The 22,160-nt window shown below is 44.0% G+C and overlaps 1 protein-coding gene across 2 annotated transcripts; it reads left to right on the plus strand.

Annotated features, from left to right (window-relative positions):
* Positions 1 to 5,095: 5,095 nt before the first annotated feature.
* Positions 5,096 to 21,832, plus strand: LOC124263740. Of its 2 annotated transcripts, none has more exons than XM_046698445.1 (8): positions 5,096 to 5,298; positions 14,228 to 14,629; positions 15,138 to 15,458; positions 17,780 to 17,815; positions 18,183 to 18,278; positions 19,606 to 19,696; positions 19,814 to 20,036; positions 20,254 to 21,832. In XM_046698445.1, the coding sequence occupies exons 1-8, from the start codon at positions 5,241 to 5,243 to the stop codon at positions 20,278 to 20,280; spliced, it is 1,254 nt and encodes a 417-aa protein (XP_046554401.1). In that variant the 5' UTR covers positions 5,096 to 5,240; the 3' UTR covers positions 20,281 to 21,832. The 2 variants fall into 2 exon arrangements, with proteins under 2 accessions (XP_046554401.1, XP_046554402.1); XM_046698446.1 differs by lacking the exon at positions 5,096 to 5,298 and adding an exon at positions 7,207 to 7,382.
* The last annotated feature ends 328 nt before the right edge of the window (positions 21,833 to 22,160 follow it).

Genomic DNA, 22,160 nt, shown 5'->3' on the forward strand with positions numbered 1-22,160 from the left:
CACGAACCGTCCAGAGACAATGGCAGTTCACTATACGCGGAAGTCTGTTTTGACACCCCAGCACCCAGTCGTCTGGCGCACAGTTGAGTTGTGTGAGGATCGAATCCATAACTCTCACTGATTATATCTGAAAGTTTGTTGGCACCTAACTCGTGGTCGTGGGATTCATCAATGCGCTCTGAAGCCCTCATCTCTTTTGTCTCTCGTCCCACATCAAGCTCACATGGCGGGGTATCATTGTAACATGGTTGAAAGATGTTTAAACACAACTCGCTCACAAATTTACGTCTCACAATATGGCTAACATTTCAGAACCCGCAACAAAGAACGAAGAGAGGCTACTCGATTAGACTCCCGAATAGCAGGAATTAAATAATGGCGGACCCGATTGTCAGGTCCGAGGTTGCAAGAAGGCAGTATGGAAAGGTCTCAACGTTTGCCCGAGGCGCTCCGAGGGGAATCAATTGCCTACACAGCTGACCCTCACTCAGCAGCTGGAAACGACTGTGACGACCAGGGTTACTATTGCTCATTGGGGTATGATACTATTGATGATTGGGGTATGATACTATTGATGATTGGGGTATGATACTACTGATGAATGGGGTATGATTCTATTGATGATTGGGGTATGATACTATTGATGAATGGGGTATGATTCTATTGATGATTGGGGTATGATACTATTGATGGTTGGGGTATGATACTATTGATGATTGGGGTATGATTCTATTAATGATTGGGGTATGATACTATTGATGATTGGGGTATGATGCTATTGATGATTGGGGTATGACACTATTGATGATTGGGGTATGATACTATTGATGATTGGGGTATGATACTATTAATGATTGGGGTATGATACTATTGCTCATTGGGGTATGATACTATTGATGATTGGGGTATTATACTATTGATGATTGGGGTATGATACTTGTGGTATGATACTATTGCTCATTGGGGTATGATATGATTGGGGTATGATACTATTAATGATTGGGGTATGATACTATTGATGATTGGGGTATGATACTACTGATGATTGGGGTATGATACTATTGATGATTGGGGTATAATACTATTAATGATTGGGGTATGATACTATTGCTCATTGGGGTATGATACTGTTGATGATTGGGGTATTATACTATTGATGATTGGGGTATGATACTATTAATGATTGGGGTATGATACTATTGATGATTGGGGTATGATTCTATTAATGATTGGGGTATGATACTATTGATGATTGGGGTATGATACTATTGCTCATTGGGGTATGATACTATTGATGATTGGGGTATGATACTATTGATGATTGGGGTATGATACTATTAATGATGAGGGTATGATACTATTAATGATTGGGGTATGATTCTATTAATGATTGGGGTATGATACTATTAATGATTGGTGTATGATACTCTTCATGATTGGGGTATGATTCTATTGATGATTGGGGTATGATACTATTGATCATTTGGGTATGATACTATTGATGATTGGGGTATGATATGATTGGGGTATGATACTATTAATGATTGGGTTATGATACTATTGATGATTGGGGTATGATACTATTGATGACTGGGGTATGATACTATTGATGGTTGGGGTATGGTACTATTGATGATTTGGGTATGATACTATTGATGATTTGGGTATGATACTTTTGCTCATTGGGGTATGATACTATTGCTCATTGGGGTATGATATGATTGGGGTATGATACTATTACTGATTGGGGTATGATACTATTGATGATTGGGGTATGATACTATTGATGATTGCAGTATGATACTATTGATGATTGGGGTTTGATACTATTAATGCTATTGATGATTGGGGTATGATATGATTGGGGTATGATACTATTGATGATTGGGGTATGATACTATTAATGATTGGGTATGATACTATTAATGATTAGGGTATGATACTATTAATGATTGGGGTATGATTCTATTAATGATTGGGGTATGATACTATTAATGATTGGGGTATGATACTATTGATGATTGGGGTATGATTCTATTAATGATTGGGGTATGATACTATTGATGATTGGGGTATGATACTATTGATGATTGGGGTATGATACTATTGATGATTGGGGTATGATACTATTGATGATTGGGGTATGATACTATTGATGATTGGGGTATGATACTATTGATGATTGGGGTATGATACTATTAATGATTGGGGTATGATACTATTGATGATTGGGGTATGATACTATTAATGATTGGGGTATGATACTATTAATGATTGGGGTATGATACTATTGATGATTGGGGTATGATATGATTGGGTATGATACTATTGATGATTAGGGTATGATACTATTGATGATTGGGGTATGATACTATTGATGATTGGGGTATGATACCATTGCTCATTGGGGTATGATGTGATTTGGGTATGATACTATTGATGATTGGGGTATGATATGATTGGGGTATGATACTATTGATGATTGGAGTATGATACTATTAATGATTGGGGTATGATATGATTGGGGTATGATACTATTGCTCATTGGGGTATGATACTATTGCTCATTGGGGTATGATACTATTGCTCATCCCTGATCACGTGACGTTATATATCAATTAATAAAATTCAGAATATCTTTTAGGTACAGAATATCTTTTAGGTACTGTTTGTGAGTGATGAGATGAAGATGTGAGCTGAGACTGGAACCAATTTATCATTCCTTGTCGACGGTAGTTTCCGTAGTCTCCGAGCTACACAGACTGACTACAGCTCCCAATGACACCGTAGTTGGAGTGTCACATACAACGCTTTAATACAACCCTAAAGGTGAAATATATAACTTAAGCTCATTTATCAGAACCGGGATAGCCATTCTCAATACGTTTGTAGCACTACGAACTTCTTAAGCCCATTCTTAACACATTGGCTACGATCAAAGTTAAGAATTCTTAGGAGTAAGTACGTTTTGAGAATAAGGGCCCAGATCGCGGGTAGTTGTGTTGTAGCATCACAATCAGATCACAGGTAGTTATGTTGTAGCATCACAATCAGATCACAGATACTTGTGTTGTAGCATCACAATCAGATCACAGGTTTGTGAATTAGCATCACAATCAGATCACAGGTAGTTGTGTTGTAGCATCACAATCAGATCACAGGTAGTTGTGTTGTAGCATCACAATCAGATCACAGGTAGTTGTGTTGTAGCATCACAATCAGATCACAGGTAGTTGTGTTGTAGCATCACAATCAGATCACAGGTAGTTGTGTTGTAGCATCACAATCAGATCACAGTAGTAGTTGTGTTGTAGCATCACAATCAGATCACAGGTAGTTGTGTTGTAGCATCTGAAATCAGATCACAGGTAGTTGTGTTGTAGCATCATCATCAGATCACAGGTAGTTGTCAGATCACAGGTAGTTGTGTTGTAGCATCACAATCAGATCACAGGTAGTTGTGTTGTAGCATCACAATCAGATCACAGGTAGTTGTGTTGTAGCATCACAATCAGATCACAGGTAGTTGTGTTGTAGCATCACAATCAGATCACAGGTAGTTGTGTTGTAGCATCACAATCAGATCACAGGTAGTTGTGTTGTAGCATCACAATCAGATCACAGGTAGTTGTGTTGTAGCATCACAATCAGATCACAGGTAGTTGTTGTGTTGTAGCATCACAATCAGATCACAGGTAGTTGTGTTGTAGCATCACAATCAGATCACAGGTAGTTGTGTTGTAGCATCACAATCAGATCACAGGTAGTTGAGTTGTAGTGTGTTGTAGCATCACAATCATAATAGCATCACAATCAGATCACAGGTAGTTGTGTTGTAGCATCACAATCAGATCACAGGTAGTTGTGTTGTAGCATCACAATCAGATCACAGGTAGTTGTGTTGTAGCATCACAATCAGATCACAGGTAGTTGTGTTGTAGCATCACAATCAGATCACAGGTAGTTGTGTTGTAGCATCACAATCAGATCACAGGTAGTTGTGTTGTAGCATCACAATCAGATCACAGGTAGTTGTGTTAGCATCAGCATCAGATCAAGTTGTGTTGATCAATCAGATCACAGGTAGTTGTGTTGTAGCATCACAATCAGATCACAGGTAGTTGTGTTGTAGCATCACAATCAGATCACAGGTAGTTGTGTTGTAGCATCACAATCAGATCACAGGTAGTTGTGTTGTAGCATCACAATCAGATCACAGGTAGTTGTGTTGTAGCATCACAATCAGATCACAGGTAGTTGTGTTGTAGCATCACAATCAGATCACAGGTAGTTGTGTTGTAGCATCACAATCAGGCCACAGGTAGTTGTGTTGTAGCATTCTTGACAACTGTTTCAGCCCAGTAAGTCTGCTTCAAGTGCTGCTCACGCCTGGAAAGAAGTGGTGAAGTTGGCGGTCAGCTAGCCCCATGGTTAAAGCGCTCGCTCGTAACGCCGATGCCTCGTGTTCGATTCTCCACATTCATGCAAATCGTAGGAGGCCTCGTGTTCGATTCTCCACATTCATGCAAATCGTGGATGTCATTTCTGTCCCTCACTGTAACACTGCTGGAATATTGCTAAAACCACCGGAAACCTCACTCAAATCACTCACTCACTCACTACACTAGGAGGGAACAACACGATTTGAGTTCAACGTGACGTCATATCTCGAACCCTCAACTGTGAGCACAGGTTACATGTACAAGTGTACAAATCTGTCTCACAGGATATATAGTCCCTATATCCCACAATCTAAGCAGTTTATTTATTTATTTATTTTTTATTTTATTTATTTATTTATTTATTTATTTATTTATTTATTTATTTATTTATTTATTTATTTATTTATTTATTTATTTATTTATTTATTTATTTATTTATTTATTTATTTATTTATTTATTTATTTATTTATTTATTTATTTATTTATTTATTTATTTACAGTCCTATCTCTCGAGCATATATTGTATATTTAATCAGTCAGGCAGTTGAACGGTTCAATGGTTGGAAGGTCATGAATTGTACAATGTGCAATAATAATATCAAGCAACACCTTCAAGAAGCAAGCTGACTGTTCATCTCATGCACGGGGCGAACTGTTCAATGCCCCCCTAAATTCCCTTGTCACTATTTCCTGTTGACTCATGTTTTCTATCACAGGCTTAACTAACTAGGTCAAATCACCGCATAAATTTCAGTCACCTTGAACTACATGAAACGTGCAGCTATTTGCGTGTAGTGATGGAAAGTACCAAACGTATAGGAGCAGTTCTGGTGTTATTGCTGCTGCCAAGCCAAGGTAAGCATAGATATACGTTTGTTTTAATGTATGCACTTGTATGGGGTGGAGAGGAGGTGGGGTGTCAGGGTTAGCGTCCAGGTCACGCCAGCTGATTGTGTAACAGTTCTTTCACAGTTTGAAAACTCCGTCCGTGGGATCTAACGGTATATTTCAGGGTGCAGAGAAATAATATTGCACACGTTGTATACTCAACTTAATATATCACTGGTATAGTTAATACACATCTATATCATATGAATCTATTTCACGGTATATGTACCGTGTAGATATACGTGTATAATAATATGCAATAAAACTGTGCGGACAAATAATTATAAGTTGTTACACTGAAAACATCCCTCTAACGATACGGTCGGAGATTTGTATTAGGAAACTCATGAAAATGTTGTACAGAGATCTAAAGGTTGTACAAATGAAGGTCGTACATACATTTTATCAAATGCATACACATATGTGTTGACAAATATAAAGGTGAGTGCTGGTATATTTTATTTTAAAGAAAAGGAAACACAGTTATACAGACAGAACACTGCCCGACATTTGTCGTTTCTCGGCATAATAATGATTAAGGATTATGAGTGCTTCGATTATGTTACTTATTTCAAAATTCCTCCGACGACCCACAACTCCCACAGCGAAAACACCAATTCAATTCAACAGCGCCCACACACACACACACACACACACACCACAACACCCACTACCTCTCACTCCAGCACTAACACCAACCCTCCTCCACTACTAACACCTACCCCCCACCCCTCCCACTCCAACACCTACCCCACCCCCTGCCCCTCCAACACCTACACCTACCCCACCCTCCCTCTCCAGCACCTACCCCCACCCCTCCCACTCCAACTCTACCCCTGCCAACACCCAGCTCCCCCTCCCACTTTAAAACCTACCCCACCCCTCCTACTCCAACACCTACCCCACCCCTCCCACTCCCTCTCCAACACCTACCCCCACCCCTCCCACTCCACCGCCACCCTCCTACTCTAATACCAAGCCCCACCCTCCCACTTAACACCTACCCCACACCCCTCCCAATTCAACATCTACCCCCAACACTAACCCAGCCCTCCCACTCCAACACCTACCCCTCCCTCTCCAACCCTACCCCACCCCTCCATCTCCAACACCTTCCCCCACCCCACCCTTCTCCAACACCTACCCCAACCCCCCAACACCTACCCCTCGACCAACACCTCCCACTCCAACACCCACCCTCCATCTCCAACACCTACCCCCACCCCTCCTTCTCCAACACCCACACCCACCCTTCCACCCTACCCCCATCTCCCACCACCTACCCCCCCAACACCCTCCAACACCTCCCACTACAACCCCACCCCTCCCCCTCTCCAACACCTACCCCCACCCCTCCCTCTCTAGCACCTACCCCCACCCCTCCTTCTCCAACACCTACCCCCGACCCTCCCTCTCCAACACCTACCCCACCCCCTCCTCCAACACCTACCCCCACCCTCCCACTACAAACCTACACCCACCCCTCCCACTACAACACCTACCCCCACCTTTCCTCCCTCTCCAACACCAACCCCCCCCACCCTCCCTCTCAAAGCACCTACCCTCCCACCAACCCTCCCACTCTCCAACACCAAGCCCCACCCTCCAACACTCCAACACCTACACCCACCCTTCCCCTCTCCAACACCTACCCCCACCTCTCCACCCACCTCCCACCCCTCCCTCCAGCACCTACCCCACCCTCCCACTCTAACACCACATCCCCCTCCCACTTCCCAACACCTACCCCACCCTCCCACTCCAACACCTACCCCCACCCTCATTCTCCAGCACCTACCCCCTCCCACTCCTACCCTAACACTAAGCTCCACCCTCCCACTACAACACATACCCCCACCCTTCCCTCTCCAACACCTACCTCCAGACACAAGTGACCGACACAAAGAGACTGACGAACCCGGGGGTGGACTGACGTTGTCGCCATGGCTCCCATTAGTGTAGAGATATGCACAGGGGACGACTCGGATGTAAGGAGCATGACGTCCATCATTAGCTTGTGAGTGATCATGTCCACGTGAAATCCCCGACAGGTCAGTCAGACATGAATTAACCCTCACCCTGGATGAATGAAGACAGTACTGTAGCATGTTAAGATGGTTTGTTATTGGGAAGTAAGGACGAGAAGATCCCACAAAAAATTCCGACCTGTAGTTAAACTGTATCATGGCGCCCGGCGTTTAGTAGTTGCAACAAGGGATGGTGAGCTGGACCTGTAGTTAAACTGTATCATGGCGCCCGGCGTTTAGTAGTTGCAACAAGGGATGGTGGGCTGGACCTGTAGTTAAACTGTATCATGGCGTCCGGCGTTTAGTAGTTGCAACAAGGGATGGTGGGCTGGACCTGTAGTTAAACTGTATCATGGCGCCCGTTTAGTAGTTGCGTTTAGTAGTTGCAACAAAGGGATGGTGAGCTGGACCTGTAGTTAAACTGTATCATCCGGCGTTTAGTAGTTGCAACGGCTGGACCTGTTTAAAGTATCATGGCGTCCGGCGTTTTGCAACAAAGGAGCTGGACCTGTAGTTAAACTGTATCATGGCTGTAGCCCGGGAGTTGCAACAAGGGATGGTGAGCTGGACCTGTAGTTAAACTGTATCATGGCGTCCGGCGTTTAGTAGTTGCAACAAGGGCTGGTGGGCTGGACCTGTAGTTAAACTGTATCATGGCGTCCGGCGTTTAGTAGTTGCAACAAGGGATGGTGGGCTGGACCTGTAGTTAAACTGTATCATGGCGCCCGGCGTTTAGTAGTTGCAACAAGGGATGGTGGGCTGGACCTGTAGTTAAACTGTATCATGGCGCCCAGCGTTTAGTAGTTGCAACAAGGGCTGGTGGGCTGGACCTGTAGTTAAACTGTATCATGGCGCCCGGCGTTTAGTAGTTGCAACAAGGGATGGTGGGCTGGACCTGTAGTTAAACTGTATCATGGCGCCCGGCGTTTAGTAGTTGCAACAAGGGATGGTGGGCTGGACCTGTAGTTAAACTGTATCATGGCGCCCGGCGTTTAGTAGTTGCAACAAGGGATGGTGGGCTGGACCTGTAGTTAAACTGTATCATGGCGTCCGGCGTTTAGTAGTTGCAAAAAAGGGATGGTGGGCTGGACCTGTAGTTAAACTGTATCATGGCGCCCGGCGTTTAGTAGTTGCAACAAGGGATGGTGGGCTGGACCTGTAGTTAAACTGTATCATGGCGCCCGGCGTTTAGTAGCTGCAACAAGGGATGGTGGGCTGGACCTGTAGTTAAACTGTATCATGGCGCCCGGCGTTTAGTAGTTGCAACAAGGGATGGTGGGCTGGACCTGTAGTTAAACTGTATCATGGCGCCCGGCGTTTAGTAGTTGCAACAAGGGATGGTGGGCTGGACCTGTAGTTAAACTGTATCATGGCGCCCGGCGTTTAGTAGTTGCAACAAGGGATGGTGGGCTGGACCTGTAGTTAAACTGTATCATGGCGCCCGGCGTTTAGTAGTTGCAACAAGGGATGGTGGGCTGGACCTGTAGTTAAACTGTATCATGGCGCCCGGCGTTTAGTAGTTGCAACAAGGGATGGTGGGCTGGACCTGTAGTTAAACTGTATCATGGCGCCCGGCGTTTAGTAGTTGCAACAAGGGATGGTGGGCTGGACCTGTAGTTAAACTGTATCATGGCGCCCGGCGTTTAGTAGTTGCAACAAGGGATGGTGGGCTGGACCTGTAGTTAAACTGTATCATGGCGCCCGGCGTTTAGTAGTTGCAACAAGGGATGGTGGGCTGGACCTGTAGTTAAACTGTATCATGGCGCCCGGCGTTTAGTAGTTGCAACAAGGGATGGTGGGCTGGACCTGTAGTTAAACTGTATCATGGCGTCCGGCGTTTAGTAGTTGCAACAAGGGATGGTGAGCTGGACCTGTAGTTAAACTGTATCATGGCGCCCGGCGTTTAGTAGTTGCAACAAGGGATGGTGAGCTGGACCTGTAGTTAAACTGTATCATGGCGCCCGGCGTTTAGTAGTTGCAAACAAGGGATGGTGGGCTGGACCTGTAGTTAAACTGTATCATGGCGCCCGGCGTTTAGTAGTTGCAACAAGGGCTGGTGGGCTGGACCTGTAGTTAAACTGTATCATGGCGCCCGGCGTTTAGTAGTTGCAACAAGGGATGGTGGGCTGGACCTGTAGTTAAACTGTATCATGGCGCCCGGCGTTTAGTAGTTGCAACAAGCAACAAGGGATGGTGGGCTGGACCTGTAGTTAAACTGTATCATGGCGCCCGGCGTTTAGTAGTTGCAACAAGGGATGGTGGGCTGGACCTGTAGTTAAACTGTATCATGGGGTCCGGCGTTTAGTAGCTGCAACAAGGGATGGTGGGCTGGACCTGTAGTTAAACTGTATCATGGCGCCCGGCGTTTAGTAGTTGCAACAAGGGATGGTGGGCTGGACCTGTAGTTAAACTGTATCATGGCACCCGGCGTTTAGTAGTTGCAACAAGGGATTGTGGGCTGGACCTGTAGTTTAACTGTATCATAGCGCCCGGCGTTTAGTAGTTGCATCAAGGGATGGTGGGCTGGACCTGTAGTTAAACTGTATCATGGGGTCCGGCGTTTAGTAGCTGCAACAAGGGATGGTGGGCTGGACCTGTAGTTAAACTGTATCATGGCGCCCGGCGTTTAGTAGTTGCAACAAGGGGTGGTGAGCTGGACCTGTAGTTAAACTGTATCATGGCGTCCGGCGTTTAGTAGTTGCAACAAGGGATGGTGGGCTGGACCTGTAGTTAAACTGTATCATGGCACCCGGCGTTTAGTAGTTGCAACAAGGGATGGTGGGCTGGACCTGTAGTTAAACTGTATCATGGCGTCCGGCGTTTAGTAGTTGCAACAAGGGATGGTGGGCTGGACCTGTAGTTAAACTGTATCATGGCGCCCGGCGTTTAGTAGTTGCATCAAGGGATGGTGGGCTGGACCTGTAGTTAAACTGTATCATGGCGTCCGGCGTTTAGTAGTTGCAACAAGGGATGGTGGGCTGGACCTGTAGTTAAACTGTATCATGGCGTCCGGCGTTTAGTAGTTGCATCAAGGGATGGTGGGCTGGACCTGTAGTTAAACTGTATCATGGCGTCTCGGTGGACAACGCCATACAACCAGCTGTAGTCTAGCATATAGAACAAGACCTGAAACCGCCATTGAACCACGAGAGAAACTAGGTCATAGTCTCTTTATATGTTTTAATGTATTAGTTAACTTGTAAAATTAAATATATGTTAGCGGCACATACCGCCAGTACAAGACAGAAACCATCACTAAACTGTGACCCTGAGGTTGATGACGACACGCCAAACACTGTAACCACTGGTACCAACACTGGCGTGTGTCAACTGTCAGCGCTCTGACGACATTTCTGGGTACACAGTCTGACGAAACTGATCCATTGATATTTACTCCGCAGGACAAAAACATTCAAATTTGTCTCAGATCAGTACATGACTGGAAACTGGTGTGTTTATTACGGTTACTATGTACAGATACCAATGCCTGCACGTGGTACAATTTGGCCTATAAGAGAACTATAGGACATGTAGATTGTGGTTGGACCAGTGTCATATGCAGATATTGTGAAGGGTACTAGCATATGGAAGGTCAGAAAAAAGGAAACGTAAATAATGACCCTTAACCTTTCCCTGTACGTATATACTCTATACATATTATGATGACCTATGTGTTTAAGCGCCATTCCATTCTGGCAGTGAGCAGTGGTCGATTCTGTTTGGTAACAGGCTTAAAATAAACTAGTGTCCAAAAGAAACGATACCACGTGTTTCAAAGATCACTCAATTAAAACAAAACAACATAGACAATTCAAATTGATATCTTTCATTAGATAAATGATTTTACGGCATGTGTACAAAAAGTCATGGCAATCAAAGATTTACAATCATGAACACAGGGCTTTAAACGAAGTGTGGTGCCCAAAATTCAAAATTCATTTTAGCACAGTGGAGGAGGCTAGTGAGGGTAGTCTCTGAAAACAGTCTTAACGCCACTTTAGTACCGGGTATGTCCACCAGCAGCTGCGATACATGCCATGACATGCCTCCGAGCTGATGACGTCTTGTTCTTGAAAACGTCGGATGACGTTAGGGATGATTCGCTGCCACTCATCCTGGAGACAATGTTCCAATTGTTGGAGGTTGACTCGGGGCGTTTTCTGATTTTCCGATTGAGGTGATCCCAGATGTGCTCAATGGGATTCAAATCTGGTGAACACGCTGGCCATGACAAAACCTGTATGTTGGCGTTGGCAAGGAAGTTCTGGGTCAATCCTCCTGGATGCTGTTGGGCGAATGGCTGCACGACTGGTCGTAAAACCTCATCTTGGTAACGCTGTGCATTCAGGTTCCCCCGAATAATGACGAGCCTCGTTTTTACATCACCGCAGATACCTCCTCACACCATTGCACCTCCGCCTCCAAATGCATGGACTTGCTGGATGCAGTTCGGCGCCAAACGTTCACGAACTCTTCGGTATACTCGCTGCCGACCATCGTTCTTGTATAGGCAAAACCGGCTTTCGTCCGAAAACAAGACACGTGCCCAGTTTCGACATTGCCACCGCCGAACACGCCTGGCCCATATCAATCGGTTGACTGCTTTGACGTGTCAGGTAAACTCTGCGGTAGGGGCGACGTGCACGGATACCATGTGCCTGCAGTCTCCTGTAGACGGTTTGTCGACTGATCCGGTGTCCCAGTCCCGTCGCCGCCGTTAACGTCGCAGGAACGAAGCGGTTACGTAGGTGAAGTAACCGGATGTGGTTGTCTTGAATAGGCGTGGTCGCCCGGGGTCTCCCGCTTCTCAGCCTGACTGTTGTTCGGCCTGTTTGACGCAACCGTCGCATTAACCTGGTAACGGTTATGCGTGCGCATCCAAACGTTCTTGCTACAGCTGCGTGTGATGCTCGCTGTCGGACCATTCCAACGGCTCTTACTCTCTCGATCGCTGTCAAACGTGCCATTTCTTTAGTGTGCTTTTTTACTGCTGTGGGCACAACGTGTCGGACCAGCGGTTTTATACAGTTCATCTTCACGTGCACTTCGTGCAACACGACTTAACGTCATTTTGAGTATTCGTGCAATTGCTTCTTAAGTGAATCAATGTTACCGTTTTTTTCGATCGAATACGTTTGGTTAGGAACGTGGGATACACAGAAATATGTTTTTTCTCCAAAAAGTATCATTAATTTAAAAATATTGAAAAAAATATTTGGTATCGTTTCTTTTGGACATGAGTTTATGTACTGAGTCAAAACAGAAACTTCACAAAATGTAATTTGAAAAATAATGAATAATTTTCCTCTGATGATACATCTATGTATCCGAAATGGGATCCCTATCTTTTCTTCATATGCACGTGTTTGCATTGGCCTCAAGAATTGAAAAAACACTTTTCAACCACAGTTCTAACGGTACTTGAAATGCCACGATTGTCAAATGTGCAACGTGAACGTGCCGTTGGCATGTTGCAAGCGGGAAGATCAGTTATTGACGTCGCAAGAGCAATGGGATGCAGCCGTCGTACTGTGTATGACTTGCGAGGTCGTCTACAACAAACTGGCACCACTTCTGATCGCCCAAGGTCGGGTCGTCCACGTGTGACGTCACGAGCAGAAGACCGTCAAATCGTCCTACGTCACCTACGTGACAGATTTCTGCCGGCTACACGAACCAGGGCTGAGATGTTTAGAGGTCGACTGTCCTCACAGACCATTCGAAATCGGTTGCGGGCTGCCAATCTCCATTCTCGACGTCCATATCGTGGGCCAATATTGACGCCGTTTCATCAACGTCAACGTCTGCTGTGGGCCCAACGTCACCTCCGATGGACCCAGAGAGACTGGAATCGAGTCGTCTTTAGCGATGAATCCAGGTTTACCCTCAGATTCGCGGACGGCAGGTATAGAGTCTGGAGACGACGTCGTGAACGGTATGCCCAATGTTGAGTACAGAAAGTCGACAGATCCGGGGGCGGAAGTTGCATGGTGTTGGGTGCTTTCTGTGGGAACAACCGTTCCCGACTTCTGGTCATCCGTGGAAACCTCACAGCTGCTGCTTATCGCGACCAGGTGCTCACCCCTGAACTCGTTCCTTTCATGGCGGCTCATGGCTCAGGTCTACAGGTCTACAGTTCCGCATACCGCGATGTTGACACGAAATTTCCTTCAAAACGCTGGAATCAACGTCATGGACTGGCCATCGAGGTCCCCTGACCTTAATCCGATAGAGCACGTTTGGGATGCACTTGGGGGAAGGCTTCGTGGTCTTAGGAACCAACCTCAAAATTTGCAGGAACTTGGCGCTGCCTTGCAAAAGCAATGGCGCAGAATCCCCAACCACGTGTTCACAAGCATCAGGCAGTCGATGAGGAGACGGGGTTTGGCAGTGGTGAATGCGCGGGGCGGCCATACACGATATTGAACTGAGAAATTTCGCATTTTTATTCTTCTGACTTGCCATTCTGTATACCCATGTTTTGGAACGGCGGTGTAGCCTAATGGAACTGATTATGGCACTGTCAGTGTATCGAGTACATCACACAGATCTCAGCAATGAAATAATAACAATTTAACCATCTCAACCATCTTTTGGTCTTTTATAGTGCCCTGAAGAAAGAATGTGAAGTTTCTTTTTTGACTCAGTATATATTTTTCTTCCTCTAAGCTACGCCATTTTACACAACAATCGTCTCTATTAACACGTAGGTTCTAAAGCGCTCGGTTCTAAATAAAATACAGTTATCGAGTCTGTGGTGAGACAACCTCAGATTTCGACATTTTTTTCTCATAAATATACACCCACCCACTCTTAACCGTATCAAACTTCGCGAATCTGTTATAAGCGTTGTGTTTTCCTTTTTTCAGGTTCATCAAATTGTGAACCAGAGGCCGTACAACGTGGATATGAAACCAATGTATGTCACTACAAAACAGAACAATCAATATTAAAATGTTCTCGGGATGAAGCAATGTTAGTTTTGAAACTTTTACAAAGAACTGAAACTGACTGTAGTCCAAATGGCGATGGATGTTGTAAATACAAGAGAGATGACAAACTGTACGATATCGGAGGGTGTTTGTTGAACCAGAGTGATACTGGTCACAAGACAGTGTATCAGTCAGCGCTGCGCGAGGTTCTGGAGGAGTGCAGTCAGAGGAGGTACTGCCTGTTGGAGAGTCGGGGCACCCACCTCCACAGCCTCCAGAACACCACCCTGGGGGGACTGCGTCCGTCAGCCGTGCTGGTCAACCACGAATGTGTGAAAGGTAATTAGTTGATTGCTATGCTGACATAGATCCTTATTTTGAGACAAAGTAGCAAAACCAGTACATTGGATTCATTATTACAGTGTCAGCGGTATGCACGACGAGGAATATTTCAGAGGAATTCCTGAGTTGAAGATGGTCCTAATCATTTAAATATTTTCAATATATACTCAGCGTCGTGGCTGGTTGTGGACCTGTAGCGGACCTGCTGGTCAGGCATGTGTGCCCAGTGTCTTCCACTGGCGGGAATCCATGCTCATATTTTCAGTAATGGTAAATTCTGTCCCGATTATAACAAGGCATCATAACGTAGCTTATACTGGCTTTCAGAAAATATTCTTCACTCACTCACACAACTGACAAACAGCAAGGAAATAATCAGGGGGAAAATATAGCCTGTAAATGTAGAAACATGTCATATTCCTCCACAATGCCGATTGCTTCTTTGATTTTTAATACCGCACTATTGACATCGTGGTTGTAAATAACTTGTGTCATTCTAACACAGAGGAGGAATCAGTGAAATTGTGCCGGAACAAGGTAAGAACTGGACCACATATCTATATCGGTCTGGATCAGACGATGACGTCACCAAGAGAGACATGCTCGTGTACAGTAAAGGGAGGTAGCCGCGTCCAGCTGCTCGATGTCCGGCTAGGAGAAGGCCACAGCAGACTGACCCTCAGAGAAGACGACGACACATTTCTCACTGTCAGTGGCGATGACGTCCAGTTCATGCAGATGAGGGAGTTCTTCATATCAGAATGGAGTTTACACCTGGATGTGGACAGGGAGAGGCGTCCACACAGTGTCTGGGTCAAAGTAGAAGGTACTGTACTCTGTCATGACGTATTTGTCACAACATCGCCTATATATCGTTCATATATCTCTTTTACCTTACATATTGTTGTAAATCGTATCCTCGTTTCTTTCACCTGGGCTTCCCACTGACTCGTTTCTGTCAAGGAAAGTTATGTTCTCTATAATCCAAGCTTCATAGATCTGATATGATCGAGGATATTTGTATTGGAAAACTGCGGACAACATAAACTATATACATCCTATTACTGTCCTTGGTGGTGGATAAACGCGAAACAAGCAAGACATGCCTATTGTGAAGTTATCAAGTGTGTACATATTTTGCTCGGGAGGTTAGTTTGAGACGCTGCGTTAGGAAGCATTGTTAGGCTGTTTCAGGAAGCCTCTGGCGGTAGTCGGCACCAGGTACGAGGGTCGATCAAAAAGTGCGTAGCCTAACTATAGTCTCGATGTCCAATGTTTGAAAAGCTTTCATTTTATTTTGAAGGAATCGTTAGCAAAGCCATATCTAAAATTTCACATGTGTGGGTAATGTGGTTATCCAGATATTTGTCATCACAACACATTTGGGTATAATATTTCTAACAAAATTGCAGAAAATGAAAAACGATTTTCTTTTGGTACCTGTTGGATAATGGTATGCCCTCAGATAATGTCATATAAAATATGTTCAGTATAGTATTGGATGACTTCTCGTCATGATCAACAGTCAAAGATTTGAATTGCCTAATTTATATTTAGTCGGGGGCTATTTCTTAAGGACACCCCCATTGTAATCTTTCAAAAATAATGTGTCCAGATATTCAAGCTGGCACTGTTTATAATATGTTGTAAGCTGACGCTTGTGTGACCATTCAGTATTTAGTTTGAACCCTTGGCATCATGTGAAAACATTAGAATAAGCTATGCCCTTATGATTACGTCATCTGAAAGGGGGATGGGTAGTGTCTCCCCAAAAACTCTTTCAGTCAACATGAAGGGGGAGTCACTTTTAACAAGCCATTGTAATTTCAAATTGTTGTTTTATGAACTGTAATATCTAGGTGTGATTCTAGGGGACTTCTGTCAATCTCGAACACACAAAATATTTCTTGCATATTTTGTTTCCTGAAGTTTTTGATGCATTTATTTTAGATTTTGCGTTTTTGGGGGATACCAAGATAAAAGGTCAAACAAAATGGGGATCGTGAGACTGGAACATAGCAAAACCAAATTGCGTCAGCTTGACAGATAATATGTAGAAAAATATAACATTAAAATAACTGCATTGTTTCGTTTTCTTGGTGATTCTACCTACTTTTTGATCGCCCCTCGTACATGTCTATTGTTGAGTTCGCATCCAGATTAGATCTGGTTATAGTCTTGGTTTGTCAGATTAGCTCTGGTTATAGTTCTGGTTTGTCAGATTAGCTCTGGTTATAGTCTTGGTTTGTCAGATTAGATCTGGTTAGAGTTTTGGCTTGTCAGATTAGCTCTGGTTACAGTTTTGGTTTGTCAGATTAGATCTGGTTAGAGTTTTGGTTTATAAGATTAGATCTGGTTATAGTTTTGGTTTGTCAGATTAGATCTGGTTATAGTTTTGGTTTGTCAGATTAGATCTGGTTATAGTCTTGGTTTGTCAGATTAGCTCTGGTTATAGTTTTGGTTTGTCAGATTAGATCTGGTTACAGTCTTGGTTTGTCAGATTAGATCTGGTTATAGTTTTGGTTTGTCAGATTAGCTCTGGTTATAGTCTTGGTTTGTCAGATTAGATCTGGTTATAGTTTTGGGTTGTCAGATTAGCTCTGGTTACAGTTTTGGTTTGTCAGATTAGCTCTGGTTATTGTTTTGGTTTGTCAGATTAGCTGTGGTTATATTATAGTTTTGGTTTATAAGATTAGATCTGGTTATAGTCTTGGTTTGTCAGATTAGATCTTGTTATAGGTTTGGTTTGTCAGATTAGCTCTGGTTACAGTCTTGGTTTGTCAGATTAGATCTGGTTATAGTTTTGGTTTGTCAGATTAGATCTGGTTAAAGTCTTGGTTTGTCAGATTAGCTCTGGTTATAGTCTTGGTTTGTCAGATTAGCTCTGGTTACAGTCTTGGTTTGTCAGATTAGATCTGGTTATAGTTTTGGTTTGTCAGATTAGATTTGGTTATAGTCTTGGTTTGTCAGATTAGAATCTGCGCATTCATGGGGTTCATCAAAGTAGTGCACCCCGGGCTGCCTTTCACACCAAGCTGTCTCTCCTGGTTATATCTCAAATATTGCTCAGTCAGCGTTATTTCCACTTCACTCACTCACACCTCCGTATGATGCTACTCCCGTAACTCACTGGTTTTGTTTTGTCAGGATCCGGGAATTCTACAGTTCAAGTCACATGCAGTGGTAGGTGCATATAATTTCATCATTGAACATTTTTCTCCTTGTTTAGCTGTATAAGTGATGAGTGTTTTCTAGTAGGTTGCCCTGCTTGCATATTAGTTCGTCTACTTACATTCCTCTATTTGCCTTCCTCTACTTAGATTCCTCTATTTGCATTCCTCTACTTACATTCCTCTACTTGCATTCCTCTACTTACATTCCTCTACTTGCATTCCTCTACTTACAATCCTCTACTTACATTCCTCTACTTACATCCCTCTACTTACACTCTCTACTTACATTCCTCTACTTACAATCCTCTACTTACATTTCTCTACTTACATTCCTCTACTTACATTCCTCTACTTACATGCAATCTGTCGTTATTCAGAGACGCACGCAGCCACCTCCTCGTCCTCATCAGAAGCACCAACGACTACACCTCCAACACCAGCACTTCCTGTACAGCCGAGCCCGTCCGCAAATTGTAAGTTGGAACCACTTACTGACCAACGTATTTTAAGAGTGAACCACTCTCATTTCTGAACCATCCTCTTTCTTGTCTATTTTATACTGGAACCGCTGTATACCGCCCGTTTTGTCTGAAACGACATTGTCGAACCACTGTCGAACGTGCCTTGGTTATTATCTGCCTCAAATGTTTTATTTCTGAACTTATCTACGTTTCTGATCTGTATCACTATCTGCTCCACGTTTTCCAAATCTGAACCACTGTCTGAAACAGTATCTGTGATCTGCTTCTGGTCTGAACCACTATCTGCTCCAAGTTTTCCAAGTCTGAACCACTCACTGTCGTGTGTTCCAAGTCTGAACCACTCACTGTCGTGTGTTTCAAGTCTGAACCACTCACTGTCATGTGTTTCAGGTCTGGACCACTATCTGTTGTGTTTCAGGTCTGGACCACTATCTGTCGTGTGTTCCAAGTCCGAACCACTCACTGTCGTGTGTTCCAGGTCTGGACCACTATCTGTCGTGTGTTTCAGGTCTGGACCACTATCTGTCGTGTGTTCCTAGTCTGGACCACTATCTGTCGTGTGTTCCAAGTCTGAACCACTCACTGTCGTGTGTTTCAGGTCTGGACCAATATCTGTCGTGTGTTCCAAGTCTGAACCACTCACTGTCGTGTGTTTCAGGTCTGGACCAATATCTGTCGTGTGTTTCAAGTCTGGACCACTATCTGTCGTGTGTTCCAAGTCTGAACCACTCACTGTCGTGTGTTTCAGGTCTGGACCAATATCTGTCGTGTGTTTCAGGTCTGGACCAATATCTGTCGTGTGTTTCAGGTCTGGACCAATATCTGTCGTGTGTTTCAGGTCTGGACCAATATCTGTCGTGTGTTCCAAGTCTGAACCACTCACTGTCGTGTGTTCCAAGTCTGAACCACTCACTGTCGTGTGTTTCAGGTCTGGACCAATATCTGTCGTGTGTTTCAGGTCTGGACCAATATCTGTCGTGTGTTCCAAGTCTGAACCACTCACTGTCGTGTGTTTCAGGTCTGGACCAATATCTGTCGTGTGTTTCAGGTCTGGACCACTATCTGTCGTGTGTTCCAAGTCTGAACCACTCACTGTCGTGGGTTTCAGGTCTGGACCAATATCTGTCGTGTGTTCCAAGTCTGAACCACTCACTGTCGTGGGTTTCAGGTCTGGACCACTATCTGTCGTGTGTTCCAAGTCTGAACCACTCACTGTCGTGTGTTTCAGGTCAGGACCAATATCTGTCGTGTGTTTCAGGTCTGGACCAATATCTGTCGTGTGTTTCAGGTCTGGACCAATATCTGTCGTGTGTTTCAGGTCTGGACCACTATCTACCGTACGTGTTTCTGGTTCTTGGGCTGACATGTGGTTTCCTAACAGGAGTTGTCCTCGCTGTGTACAGTAAGAGGTAGGTTAACTCTACCACTAGGTGGGGTAGTTGTGTTGACGGAGCGTTGGTGTTAAACCGAGAGACAGAATGTCAGACTTACTTGATAACGTTGTAATGTATATCTGTCTCCTTCAGATTTCTGAATCGATCGCGGTTCAAGAAGAAGCCTCCGTCCGCCCCTTGTGTTGCCCCGGTGAGGAGCCCCGAGGAGCCTGTGTACTCGCTGCCCTACAACCACCAGGGGAAACTAATTGTAGTCAGGTCCATGAGGAAACAACGCGGTTTCCATGGTAACACCCAGTCAAACCACAGTTATTCATCTAATCCAACCATTGACAAGGAATTTGTGTACACAAAGGTAATGTATGAATATAAATAAACGTGTAACGATTGACAAAATTAAATCATAATGTAATATTTCTCTTTCAAAATCAAATGCATTATATAAACACGTTATCCTGTTGAATTAAAATTATCAGGAATAGATTATCATCCTAATTTATAGTTTACAAACATTGTATTATTCCATTACGTAAGTTCTTGTATCATACAATGCTATGATCATTTATATTTAGGGTGAAGCTCCCGCTTCAAGTGTGTAGAATCGAGATCCTCCATGCAAACAGTTAATTTCTACCGGGTACCCACTTACTGCTATCAAAGCCGATCGACGAACACCTGTTTTCAGTGATGTAACAAAATTCGGACGCTACACCAGCGAGCACAGAACCTTAGAATCTCACAGACCTACACACATGAAAGGCCTGATGGCTCACTCCTTCCATTGCTCAACATTCTGGTGGCGTACTGGGACCTGCAGAACACAGGGAAACACAGTTGACAGTTGTATACGAGTGTTATCTACACGGCTGTTATTAATGTCCGTTGTCTCGTGCTTAATTTTACACTGCCAGTGATATGAATCTATATGAACGCGAGTCCTTTTCATTGTTTTAGCGAAGGCAGTTCGTTGAACAGGATTAATGCCTTTACTATGCATCGTATTTTTACTGTTTTGTCGCATGTAGGAGTGGAATAATTAGAAGTCATTTTACCCATTGTTAACCTGTACCGGCAAACCCCATTGTTAGGCTGGTTTCTTGAAAGGGACTCCACATATTTACAAAGGGAGACTACTCCATACCCACTGTACAGGAACTATCCTCAAACTTCGACTATGGGCAAGGGTTGTGTTGGCATCTAAGGTAGAATGGCAACACATCCAGCCAGCTTCATGAGGGCAATGTCAAACGCTGCATTTAAAATAGCATTCAACATTTTAGTCTCAGAAAGTTTGAGAGGTAACGCTGATGCATGTATTAGTTGCTTCTCGACGCTGGACATTTCATTGTTATCTGTGTGTTTACACGTGAGCCTGTTTTTATTATCTATGTTGTAAATATTTAATCCAATTGCTATATACTGCCAGTATCACCGTCCATTATTAATAAACCAATACATTCTCAGATTTTGCTGAATAGTACGACATCGAAATATATACGTATTTCATGTCAGAGCATGATGGGCATTTTATGGGCGCTTTATTACGGTAGCGCCATGCATTTGGCATTGAAAACCCGTTTATTTTAATTCTCCACTTCCACGGGATGCCCTTATGTGGGTTATACTCTTATAGATCTATCTGTTTCCTACACTCGGCAACATGAATTTTACAAGTTATGAGTCTATACAAGTTTTGAGGGAATTCATTCGATACCAAGAACTTTCGACAGGTCAAAGAATCAAGGTGGACCAGTTTTGGTCCTGGGCCAGTGAACTACATGACCTTGGAACAAGTTCCTATTGTCCAGGGTACCCGACCAGGGCCCCATTCCTCAGAGCTATCATAGAGCTACGACAGTCGTAAGTCTATGTTAAAGTATGGAAGTTACGATCATCATAGCGCTACGATCGCTTTGAGGAACAGGGCCCTGGGACAGTGGCGCTCACGGGAACAGGACAGGACACTAGATCACGTGTCACACGCACACGCACGCACGCACACACACATTGCTTATACACTCAAAGAACAAATCTATAAAAATATTTTCAAGTGTAATATAAGGCCATATTGCAACACGTTGTTGTGATGGAAAATCATGTTGTATTTGTTGACCTGTTTATAAGCAGAATAAATATCTTTATTTTTCGTTACGAGGAGTTTGATTGTCTTTTGTACGGTCAATATATCCACGCTGTGGCCTGGGATAAATGGAAATAAGGTATATTAGGAACCGGACATGTCTTTTCTGGATGGGCAAAATGATACAGTATATATATAGCGTGTACAGATGTGTACAAGAAGTGTGTACAGGTGTGGGATTCGGGTTGGGTGTACAGGTGTGGGAATCGGGTGGGTGTACTGGTGTGAGATTCACGTGTTGTGTACAGGTGTGTGATTTGGGGGAATGCACAGGTGTGGGATTCGGCTGGGTGTATAGGTGTGGGATTCAGGTGTACAGGTTTGTGATTTATGTCGGGT

Source organism: Haliotis rubra, unplaced genomic scaffold (assembly GCF_003918875.1).
Source record: "Haliotis rubra isolate DU_JTF1 unplaced genomic scaffold, ASM391887v1 Scf897, whole genome shotgun sequence".
Lineage (NCBI taxonomy): Eukaryota > Metazoa > Mollusca > Gastropoda > Lepetellida > Haliotidae > Haliotis > Haliotis rubra.